General features: G+C 44.2%; 1 protein-coding gene across 1 annotated transcript in view; it reads left to right on the forward strand.

Moving 5' to 3' along the window:
• Window positions 1-12,480, forward strand: part of BICD2 (BICD cargo adaptor 2) — a 98,175-nt gene that overhangs the window by 43,586 nt on the left and 42,109 nt on the right. Inside the window, exon 2 of the mRNA XM_063347829.1 lies at window positions 8,714-8,926. Coding sequence (XP_063203899.1) covers window positions 8,714-8,926 — 213 coding nt within the window. The remainder of the gene's footprint in view (window positions 1-8,713; window positions 8,927-12,480) is intronic.

Genomic DNA, 12,480 nt, shown 5'->3' on the forward strand with positions numbered 1-12,480 from the left:
TGATCTTTGACTTCTTTTTTTAAGTCTCTTCTTGCTTTTTTGTTATCATACCAGGTTTGTGGAATAAGCAGCGAAACATCCTCAAAATTCAGTATCAATAGCAAGAAATGTCTACAAGAGACTTACGATTTTTATATGCTGTTGATCTTATCCAGAGCTTGTATATCGAACATTAATGCTGGCTGGGAATCTGTGATAAGCAGAGAGCATATTAACTCCGTCTGTCTTCCTAGCTCTCTCTTTCTGTGAATAAAGCAATCTGGTAGCAAAATACCCTACAGTACAACGAAGAAGGCTCAAACAGAGCAGTCTGGAGAACAAAGGAAGGTTCGGCACCTCTAGGTTTAGGCTCTCTATAGCGGGGAAAATTAAGTCTTGGCCTCTAAAATAGATACTCTTGAAAACTGCAGTACTAGAGTTTTGTCATGTCTAAAGCAAGCTGGAGCTTGAAGTTGCTGCGTGGTTTGTAATCTGGATGCTGTTTGTAATGCGCGTCCATGAAGGTTTTCTGAAAAACCAGGACTGCTGGAGGTAGCGCCCTGCCTGTCAGCAGGGGATGCCAGGGCAAGGCATCGTTACTATTATGCATTATAAAAAAAGGGAAATAAAAACTTTTATTACTACCAAAGGCATCCGGTTACTCAACATTTTGAAAAATGGTATGAATCCTAAAAGGACAGTGGTGTTTTGTCATGTCCCGAGCAGTTTCAGGTGACTTCATTTGCATGGCTCCTTCTGTGTCCCTGATCCTAGCGTGAAGGCTTTGGGTTAGATTTTTATTTTTTTGGTTTTTTTTTTCCCCCCCTATCTGAGATGACTTGGGGACAACGCTAGTGGTCTTTGGCACAGTCTTGTTTTCCTATTGACTGCTTCTCTGTTGTCTCTGCCCAGCTCGGAGCGTTGCAGCTGTAAAGCCGGCGTCTGTCCGCTGCTCCTAGCATTATGCTCAGAGTTTTATTTTCCCATTTCTTCCATATGTCTACAGATACATAAGCAGCTGCAACCGGTGACTCCTTTTACATCCCGTGTTTGTAGTCAGTATTAGTGAACCCCTTGGCCCAGGCAACTCTAGTTCTGGACTGGCAAAGCCACAGGCTTATTGCTTTGGGCAGGAAATTGTTAAGGGGACACAAAGTGGCACAAAAGTGCCGCTTTCTTTTATCCCATATGGAGGGTGGGCTGTGCACCCTCAGTTCTAACCAGGTTTGTGACTGATCAACGCACAGGTCAAAGACTAGCCGGATGGCCATCGTCTACCTTCTGGTACTGCTTCCTACTTGCTCTCTCCATTGTGATGCTGTCGCATGCAAAATCACCTCTCCTTTTGAGGCTTTTGGTAGCCAAATCCCACTGAAACATGTGTTTGTAAACCAGTGAAGGTTTTTTGAAGTGCAAGGTTTTGCACGTGCGTTTGATTTTTAGTGACATCACCATATGATCCACGTCTGTCACTGCGATGCAGGGTCACTTGCTTGCCCATAGCCCTCTGTCTCGTGAATTTATGTTTGGAGCCTGTAGGTCTCTGCCTCCAGAGCCTGGGACTCAGACCTTTCAGCTGAGCTGAATTATGCCTCTGCCCACCTGCTAATGCCATTGTGCTTGAATATTGCCACTTTGTTCTTTCTGATGTTCTTGATTCAAAAGTTAATTGATATTTTCTGTGTTGGTATTTTTCAAGCTTTCTTTATCCTTGATTAGAAACAGCAGCTTAATTTTTAGATCCGTGAAGCATCAGGAGCAAAAATACATTGTATTTTAGGTGGTGTTTTTTCGTTTTTTTTTTTTCCCCTTCCTGTCCCTTGGTGGATGTGTACAGCTTGGTTGGCAGGAACGTCCTGCTTCTCAACACTGAGCATGTACTACACGTATGTGACTATGGAGTACCTAAGGATTTTGTAAATACTGTAATGCAACACCCCCCAACCCTCCACCCCCCACGCCCTCCCCCCGCCCAAGACCAAAAAACCCAACCCCATCATTCAGGCTCTGCTCCGTGTCTGTTTCCACCAACTCAGAAATTGATGTGCTCCAAGGACTGCATGCAAGCAGGAGCTGTGCGCAGGGGAAAAAATGGGCGATTTACTTGAATTTTACCTTATTCCCCGTTTTCTTTGACCTTGAACTGTTTTCACTTAAGGAAGGAACTGGTGTGTAGTATGAAAATTTGGCAGCATACGTGTAATTCACTGGAAGATGTGCTACTGTCTCTGTTCACCGAGGCATCTGTCCTTCCCTCTATCTGCAGATGGAGAGGAAAATTTTAGAAACACTCAAAACTTGTGTTTATCGAAGAAAGGTTTGACGTTCTTGACATGCTGAAGAAGAGGTGTGGTAACCTCCCTGAACGTTGCACAGCAGGAGGATTTATTAAAATTGGGAGCTTCATCTCTCAAGCCCCCCCCAGCCTTAACCTGCCCAGGAGATGGTGGGGGTGATGCGCGGGTTGTCTCGGGCTCCCTCCGAGGAGCTGGTTTTCAGTCAGGGGATGCAACTTGAGCACAGTGTTAGAGCCACTTGGAGCTGAAAATATCCTTGGCTGGCATTCATGTAGAAGTGCTAAAAGCAGTGGGCTGTTGTATGTGGGGTTTCATGTGCGCCCTCGTTAGGACTTTTGTAGACTAAGAAGGATGGATTTAAATTTGCAAGTGCTTTCACTTCATGAGGGTATGTAAATGCAAATTTTAAGCAATTACAGAGTAGATGTTAAAATCACTAATAGTTTTAATGCTATCATTTATTTAGTAACTCTATGCTATTATTATTTAGTAACTCAGGACCGATTGGGGTGAGCAATTCGTACGTGAAAGTTTGGGGTTTTTTCAAAGAATAATCTATGTACGTCAGCGTTTTGACGAAAGAGCAGACAGCTTGTCTCAGAAAGGATGAAATGATCCTTTATGGTCCTGTGGATGAAGAGGCATTAGCAAGCTCAGTGGGGTTGTCTCCAAATGATAACTAATGCCCGGTGTTGGCCCTAGGCTGTGTGCAAACAGGTTAACCAAGTACCTGTGCCTCTTTGAAAATCTGACCTTGGTTTCTGATGTGTGTTTTAGAATATGTGAGGTTTTTCTTTTGTTAGTTCTCAACTGTTTCTACCATAGCAACCAAAGAATGTGAGATAAGCTGACCAAAGGAGGGGAAAAAAAAAAAAAAAAAAAAAAAGGAAAAATAGCAGATTTTTTTTCTTTAAAAAGATCATTTAGGCTTGTGTTCAGGCTAAAGAATTACACCAGCAAAACATTTATTGGCGGGGGGATAAGTTTTTCATGCTTGTTGCAAGCCAAAGTCCTTTTTATTTTGTGTTGTTCGTTTGTTTGGTTTTTTTTAATCTGAAGGAGTCAAATTTTGCATGTTACTAGGATGACACATACTGTCCAAAAGCTGATTTGTATTGTGGAGTCCTGAGCTCCTTCAAGATTTTCCTTCCTCTTTCTTAATCCTCAAAATCATTGTCTTTCCCTCCTCCCCTGGTTCTTTAAATGGAAACCACTTTATTTCAGTTGTAGATGACAAATGGATTTGTAAGCCATTTATCTTATGAAACCCCTTCACTGAAATATTTTTGTTGGTCTCTGTTTTCTCGGATGTGTTCTTTCATGGTGCAGGAACCTCCCCATCATTTTGACGGAGCAAAAGGGAGATCTTATTTTACTGTTTGCTCTGTAACATCTCGGGGGGCGGGGGGGGGACTCCATCCTGGCCGGTGCATCTGCTTTAAGGAGCTCTGGGGCTTTTTCTTTGCTTTTCCATTCTTGCCGTGGTTCAGCGTGTGCCTCAGCTCACACACCGGGTAAGAAGACGGGTAGAGATGGAAGCGTAGTGCCTAGGGAGGCGCGAAGGTCTGGAATGGTCCCTGTGTCAGATCTCTGCAGACCTTTAGGGACACCAGCTCTTTGCAGAAGTCGTAGAGGATTTGCTCTAGCTCAAAGACCTCTCCCCAGCATAATTTTTTTTTTTTTTTGGGTATTGTTTGGTAGTCCAAGAAGTGTGTTTCAGAGATTCTTCGCGTTTTGTGTGAACATCTGCACATGAAGGAACTTTTTGAAAAAGATTAGGTAAAAGGTCAGGTTTAAAATCGTGTTAAGAAGTACTTGATGCCTTAGCAAGTATGCTAATGTGATGGGTTTCATCTAAAAACTGTTCGCTCATCTATAAGATGACTGGGATCAGATTCCTCCTGTAAAATACACAGATGAATCTCTGTAATCATCAAATGTAGAGGAAACTTTACCTTTTTCTGAGTCTGTCTTTTGAAAATTGGCACTTTAAACCCGGTTTGAAATGCAGTTTGATCCAGGGCTTCATCGGAGCTGGTTTGGGCCATTTTGTGTAACACCTCAGTTATTGGATGAATTTGCCTCATCCTTTTGCTGTCCAAATTCCTTTTCCCATTTGTAAAAATACTGTGGAGAGTTTTGAATTCTTGAGATTTAAGGCAGCATTGGCTTAAGACTAAGTTTGTAGAAATCTCCTTGATTTTTAGCAGTTAGATTTTCTGGGCTATTTAAGAATATGATGCGCGCGTTCTCTAATTGCTTTGAGTCTGCTGATGTAGGTAATGCCACAAGCAAGAAAGTTGATTCAATAGCATTTTGGTCGATGATATTTATTCTGGCAAACCTTCATCAGCTCATTTTGGTAAATTTCTCGCTGGCTTCAGGGGTGCCATAATTAGCCTTTGGGCAGCATTCCCTAGCATATGTGTGGGAGGAAGGCTGAAGGACTACGTGTACTGGCGTGGCTGGTAGGGGATGGCAGCTCGACAAGCGAAAAACTGTCTGGGTTTCAGTTGATCTGCAGCTTCGCAGCAGCTGCGGCAGCAGGTTATTAGCAATAAGCAATAATTAGCATCTGAATGATTTGGTGCATTTCTCAGGGCTCAGCACGTGCTCCTTGCAGGGTGCGCTGCCCTCGTAAGGGCGAGAACCCTGGCTGGGAAGTGTTCCACGTTCACGTGATCCGGGGAGAAACGGCTATACAGAATTGGAGGCTGCGCGTGGAGGTGGAGGTTGGTTTTGGTTAGTTTCACATAGTGCTAAAGCCAAAGGAGGGCTTTCGATCGGTCTCTCGTGCAGCTTTCTGAAGAGATGGATCAAACCCGATCAAACCTTTGTCCAGCAGCGTATAAAGCGTTTTCCAATGTACCGATGAGCACATCTAGCTGGGGAAATAGCAGGATTGCGTTTTGGTTCATGAACTCTTTGATCTTGCTTTTGACCTGACCTTGGGAAATCTGGAAGAAGGGAACTTTGACAGTCCCTTAATGAGTTGTTTTAATTCCTTGAGGCAGCTTTTCAGCAGAACATGATGCTTTGCAGCCCTTGTGTCCAGCAAGGTGTGTGCAAATGAGTTGTCAGAAACTCATTTATTTTGTGAAGAGACTATACTCCAATGGGCAGTTATTCTGCTATAACTGTGAATGCTTTTCTTCCCTATTTTGGTACCTTAGTAGATAGAGGTTTAGGAAGAGGAGGAAGAACAGAATAACTCTGACTTCTATTTCTGTGTTTTATATAACTGTTAAAGCAAAAGTGGATGGGTGGATGTGGGACTTCTGGGTACGTGAAGGTTTATGGGTTTCATGCGTATCAGTAAGAAGTCAGTTTCCCTTTTTAATACCTTGATTTAAAACAGGCCTGGGTTGTAGCCGTGGAAAGTAATTGCATTGCCCCTGTAATTTTGCACAATTTTGTTAAATGTTCTGTTCCACACAGGCTGTTGCAGTTATGAAAATGGCTTGTAACATGAATGTATGAGGTCCTTTCTAAGTACGTACAAGAAATAACGAAGCTTGATTGGAATGGAGGTGCTTTTTAAGTGGTCCCTTATAAATCGACCCAGATGGAATTGTTCCAGGCTGCCTGTCCTGATGACCGTGCCTGTTAAGGTGGTTTCTTGTGTTCTGTGTAGTGTCAGAGATGGTTTACTCACAGTTCTGTACCCGTCTTCCTGACCCTTGACAGTAATACCGTCGAGGTAGTGGCAGGGTTTCTGCTGACGCTTCACAAGCTTGCTGGTTGAGAGCAAATGGAGAAATAACTGGGGCCCGCAAAGAATAGCAGCATCCTTCAGGGGTGACCCATGAGCTCGCGTCCGCGGTTGGTCTGGGTGAGCTGGCACCTGCAGGTCTCGTTTGGCTGAGTTAGTCTTGCAATTTGGGACAAGCCATCATAAAAGGCAGTTTCTAAAAAGGGAGCCCGACTGTCTTAGGGCACGGAAAAAAACTCTCAAACATAAAAGTGAGGTTCACGGAATAACAACACACCTTCAGGTCTCCTAACAAAAATAGGTTCTCTTTTATGAAAATGTGGGAAATTTGTAAACTGACCAAAAACTGTCATGTGCGAGTATGATTTAAAACACGTAATTTATTGCTATACAATTTTATCAAGGCCAAAAATGCATAAAACCATGAAAAATAAGGTGGTATTTTACAAGGGTAACTAAATGTTAATAGCTCTTCTAAATTTACATTAAGCATTCTGCTTCAAGGCTTAAGGCAATCCCCAACTCTGGGAGATTACGGGGTTTCTTGCACCTTTCTCTGAAGCATCTGGCATTAGCCTCTATAGAAGACAGGATATTGGATTAAAAAAAAAGCCCAGTCTCATCCCCTCTGCCAGTTTTTGTGTTCAAATACTCCCTGTCAACAGTGGTGTCTGCGAAATGATGACATTCTCTTCTCAGCTGTTAAAGAAAACCAAGGCCTAGCGCCTGCATCGAAAGTTTTAAGAGCAAATTAGTCGTTATTCTCAAGAATTTCTCCCTTAGCGGTACTGCTGAGCACCTCGATTGAATCATGCTTGGGCTCTGCTGTCGGGCTGATGAGATGTGGCTTTGAGTATCCTGAGCTTCAGCGTGTGCTCTGCGTTGGCATCCCGCTGCTGAGAAATGGGTGCCACTTCCCTGGGCAGACGGATGCCCGCAGTCCCTTTCTCTGTGTCAGAGATTTGTAAAAAATGCAGGTCTAGAAAAGGTGGGTCTTAATTCTTCATGGAAAAAAGATAGCGTATTTGAGAGGCTTGCGTGTTTTTTGCTATCCCTTTAACATTTATGGACATCTTAGGTATTAGGCTTTTAAGCTGCTTTGTTGAAACTCATTTGACAAGGACTTGCACAGATGGTGCTTTACTTTCTGTCTGAAATGTGACGCTTTTTCATTTCCCTTGGGTCATCTCAGTGAATCTGGCTAGAATTTTTTTTCCAATGGATATTTGTCTCCTGTATCTTTGACGTACTTGCTTATCTGAAATAAGATTTGATCTGATAGGAGCGATATGTGGGCGTCTTTCAACTGTAGGAAGAGCTAACACCTTCAATCATCTGTTTCAGCCTGGTGTATTCAATAATTACTGTACTATTAATGCATCTGCTGTAATATACAGAAGTAATAAAATACTGAAATCTGCTTCTCTTCAAAGCAGATTTTTTTTTTTTCTGTGCCGACAGTATATTTCTGAAGAGCTAGCAAAAGATGATTAATTGAAAATGTAATGCACAACTAGACAAGGAGTTTTATGACATGCTGATCTGTCCTTGACCTGGCTTAACGCCTGGTATTAATGTTGGCTATGAAAATCTGCCGTATGGATATGGGCATCCCTCAAGGTGCTGTGGCACCTGAAAGCTCCAAATATGTATGTATTGGATTGTGGTGCGCGCACACGCAGCAGTTAAAAAGATATCATTCGTTAATCTCATTGACTTTGGTCCATCTGCCAGGCCTTGTGTTACAAATATATACCTACTTAAAATGTTAAACTCTGTACTTTATAACGTCTGTTAGCGAAAGCCACTGGCGGCTTTCTTAAATGCTGCAGCTGGGATGTCGGGAAGGGCTGCTTGCGCGCGTGCTGGAGAGCAGTGCTGCGAGGAGCGTTGCCTGGTAGAGTTTCAAGCAAAATGCAAACCTCCAAAAAGAAACGGGAGGAGGTAAAAAACGAGAACATTGGGTCTAAACAGAGGCGCGCGATGCTGAAGAGGTTAGATTCCTGTGACCTGCCTCTAAGTCCTTTCACTGGCGCGCTGCTAGAGGTGACGTCCCTAGACCAGGCGGCAGCGCTGGTTGGGCGAGCGTCCGCTGACCTACTTCAGCCGGAATGACCACGTTGGCTTAACCTGGTTCGGGAGTAGCCCTGCTAACCTCGCGTGCTTGTGGCTGCGGTGGGTTAGCAGGTTCGAGGGGGCAGTAATCTCCTGCGATGAGCAGGTGGTGATGTGTTCCTTTGGTGTAGCTGGATCAGGAAGAGCAAGCACGCTCCCAGCTTAAGAAATGGAACAAGCTGCTGATACTAAATCTGTTTTCAGTGTTTCATTTTTTGTGGAAGTAAGTCTGACCCGACTATAGAGACTGCCTGCACGCAAAAGTGTCTGCTCGTCTTGCCGGGTGTCTTGTTGAAAACCAAAGTCTTGCTTTAATAGCAGACTCAAATAAATAAACTGTTGTTCCCTTCCACAAGGGTTTGTATGAGGTTCTATCCTGTGCACCGTCGCAACACACTGTTTGGGTGCTGCATGTTACTTTCAAAAGCCCCATGTGGCCGCTTGATAGTATTTAAAGGTCTCATCCCAGAAGAGGGGGGTGTAGGAAAAGGTTGCATTGGTTTGCATCAAAGAAATACGAGGGTAGATAGTTTCAACTCCTTAAAATGAAAGTTACTTATGCAAAATTCTGAGTTTAGTAATAAAAGACTTTTTTTCCTGACTCTCCTAGGCTTTTGGGCAGGCCCATACCAACCACAAGAAGGTAGCAGCAGATGGAGAAAGCAGAGAGGAGACCTTGATTCAGGAATCGGCTACCAAGGAGGAGTACTACATGAAGAAGGTTATGGAGCTGCAGACAGAACTGAAGCAGCTCAGAAATGTCCTTGCCAACACCCAGTCTGAAAATGAACGCCTTAATTCTGTTGCACAGGAACTGAAAGAGGTGAGTGAAGGCGCTCAGTGCGCGCCGCGGCGTGTATTGTGGTTATGTTGTCTTGTGCTGCGTAACCAAAATAAGGAAGATTCTTGAGCTGATCGTTAACCTGTTTAATACTGGCAGCTGCTAAGCTGGGTCGCCTCTCGGAGACTTCAGCAAGGCATTACATCCAGCCGAAGCTGTAATTCAGCAGTACGGTAAATCCAGCTTTCTGGTTCCATCCATTCAACCCAGCCTGTCGTGGCCACAAGAGTTCTGACCCAGTGCGAATTCACCCTGCCTTGTTCAAATACCTACTACTTCTGCAGTGACCACGGCATTGTGTCCCCAGCTCGTTTGACAGACACGGGCCACGCTGGGGCTGTGCGTGCTGCGCATCAGTACTTCCAGTCTGGGAACTGCTGCCTTAAAAAGCAGAGGAACGTGTTTAGTCCAAGCACAGAGATGCTTTGGAGGTACTTTTTCTGCCTCACTCCCCATACAGATTTTCTTGTTGCACAATATTTGGGACATCATTTCCCCTTTTATTACTTTTTCCACCCTACGCTTCTAAGGATGTGTGAACATAACAAAACACTGAATTGCACAGAAGGAGTAATAGTGAAGTTTGTAGGTTTTTTTTCTCATTGAAGCGATGGCTCTTACTTTTTCATAGGTTGCTTAACTTACTATCTTGAAGTACCTTTGACTTTTTATTGTTTTAGTATTGAAACTACCTGTTTCTGAAGGGAAATAATCGCTGAGAAATTGACCTTAAAAGCTTAATTACTTAAGAAATCTGTAGCTCAGGAGGAGTCTCTGTGGCACGGATGCAGAAAAGACTGTTTTGAGAGCTCAAACTCTTGCTTATATTCAGACTGGGTAAAAGATAGAGACTGTAAACCACAGTCGGACATGGTAAACAATCAGCGATTATTACTCATGAGCTTTCGTGCACGTTCCTGTGAAGCATTGGGTACTCGTCTTATGTGGCCCGGAGATAATCGACGGGCCTCCCCTGCCAGGAGAGGAGCCAGCTGAGATCCCACGTCTTAATCTCTGCATACTCCACATGACCACGGCTGAAAATCACAAGTGTTCCATTTAATTTCTTTAGGACGTAGTAACAAATGTGTGGATAATATTTGGTGGTAAAATTCATGAGGAAACGTGGGTTGGTTACTTCTGTGGAGATGTGGGGTTCAATAGTACCCCTCTTTGGGGTATGACAGAGGAGATTTGTGGGGCAAACTGTCCCGGGTGATCAAACAGGCCAGTCAAGCTCTCGTTTAATTTCGTGGGTCCTGGCTGTGGGATACCAGGGCTGGAATCAGTCCATGTGCTCTGCTTGGGCAAGGAACCGGTCCCTGCAAGCGCACACACACACAACTCTTGCCTTCATTTCCTAACCTTTAAGACCAGCTTAAAAGAAAAGCTCCCCACCCCAGAGGCAGCATCATGTCCGTAACGGATTACAAACGCTCAAGAGCATGCTGAGTGGCAGATTTCAATCCAGCTCCCTGCGCCGCTGCAGCTGAAGGTGATTTTTCCTTCTAGATGATGCCATGTTGCGGCCACCTTTGCTGGGAGATGCATTTTGCTTTGTACAACCCTCTGCTGAGCTGTCGGTTTGCAAGGTTTTAGGGTGTTTTTTTCCTTATGCTTTGTCCTTCCACATTGGCCACGCTCCCTTTTGCACAAACGCACTTGTATGAAATGGGGTCCAGTGAGAACTGAAGAGCGCAGGAAGGGGGGAAGTGGGTGACGTCGTGTTTCTTGGGAAGATTTTAATTTTTTCAACGATTTTTTTATTTTATTTTGGGGTCTCTTCCGCTGAACAGGGGAAGATGCATTTAGTTAGTTGACTAAAGGCTGATGATGATTCAGTGGATGTGACTGATTTTTAAACTTTGAATGGAAACTGAACTCAGTGAAAGAAAAATAAAAATCAAAACCTAATGCGATAAATAACTGGAACCTTGGAGTTAGGGGTTTCTCTGCCTGTCACTCTGTGTCCTCTCAGTGTGTGTGTGTGCTTCTTTCCTTGCCTTTTTTTTTAGCCTAGCTGTTCCTTCTGCTGCTGGCAAATGGTGGTGGGGTGAAGAGGTGAGGAGGAGAAAAAGAAATGGCATTAAAGCTTTAGTGTTAAAATGAAAACACCTGAACCATTTGGCCATTTGTGGCTTGTGATTCTTTTCCTCTGAAGATGTCTCTGTGTGTATTGCGTTTTGGTTTGAATTGCCTGATAATTACTGGTAGGGAATAGTGAGGTGGGGTGTGTGAACAGAGATACCGGCCTTCCCCTGGCCCACGAAAAAGCCCAAGTCGACACGACCATCTTGAGGGACTTGGCTTTTCTCTTGTCGGTGCATCAGAAAGTGGCAGAAGTTCAAGTAGTTCCTGTGTCACCGTTGTTGTCCGGGTAAGTGGAAACAGGAGGATACGCACAAGCCTCCTGTGATGATTTGTAGATCTAATAGAAAATTTAACGTGAAAGCATTGTGTGAGAGAAATCAAGAGGAACGTGTTGTGTCCCTTGTAAGCTCGGGAGCAAGATGGAGCAGTGTGCTTTTCCCCAGTCCCTGCTGCCGCGCTTAGCTTTAGCCTGCCTCATGGTAAAAGTTTTACGTTGATGTTAGTCCAAGGAGACTCTGTGCTGTGAAGAATGCTGCAGCAGCCTGAAGGTGTTGGGGATGGGGGGGGAACGTGATCTACTGTTTTATACTGCAGAGACGGAGTAGAAATTCCTCCCTTTTCTCTGGCGGCTGAAGAAAGAAAAACTGCTGTGGCTCTTCTCCATCTTGTTGTAGAGAACGTTTGTAGGCAGATCTAGTCTTTGTAGTGTGTGTTTTGGAAGTCAGGTATTATTGCCTATCAAGAGAACTGACTTGCAAGACGTCAGGGGAACAGGAAACTTTACTTCCATTGCAACTGTTCTGAATTTGGTAAAGGTAAGAGGAAGGATGTGGGAAATGCTTGATTTTGTGTCCTCTGGCCAGGCAGAGGCCGCCTCCTGTCAAAACTAAAAGGATGTTTAAAAGATAAAAAAGAAAAAAAAAAAAAAGTAAAAGGTCAGGAAATCAACTGAGGCTGCATCTCTGCTTTATTTTATTATTATTTTTGCTTGTCAGGGCTGGCTGCAAAAGTGTTTACCTGCTGTTTTGTATCTATCTGATAGGATACAGAGTTTTACTGTTGCTGGGGCTTTTTCGAAAAAAACTTGTTTGGCCCTTAATGGCGGCAGAAGGAAGATGGTTGAGTGTATCTGGCAGCAGCTCCTCTTGGGATGATGCTGGTAGCAGCGGTGGCGGTGGGTTGAAGCCAGATGTTGACCCGCATCAGTTGGCAGCACGCTCAAGACTGCGCGTTTAAGATGATGTCATTCCTTCCGTGTCTTCTCAGGACACTCACACAGACGCGATGAGCTGTATTTGGAAGGAGAAGAGTGACATTTGGTACACCTGGAGGTGCTGTAGCAGACACAAGTGGTTTTGACGCTTTCTGTTGCGTTATCTAACTTTGGCCTGTTGAGACAGGCTGACGGGGCGGTTACAGATTATGAGTTTTACTGCTGTCATTAG

The sequence above is a fragment of the Chroicocephalus ridibundus genome, chromosome 10 (genome assembly GCF_963924245.1).
Source record: "Chroicocephalus ridibundus chromosome 10, bChrRid1.1, whole genome shotgun sequence".
Taxonomy (NCBI): Eukaryota; Metazoa; Chordata; class Aves; order Charadriiformes; family Laridae; genus Chroicocephalus; species Chroicocephalus ridibundus.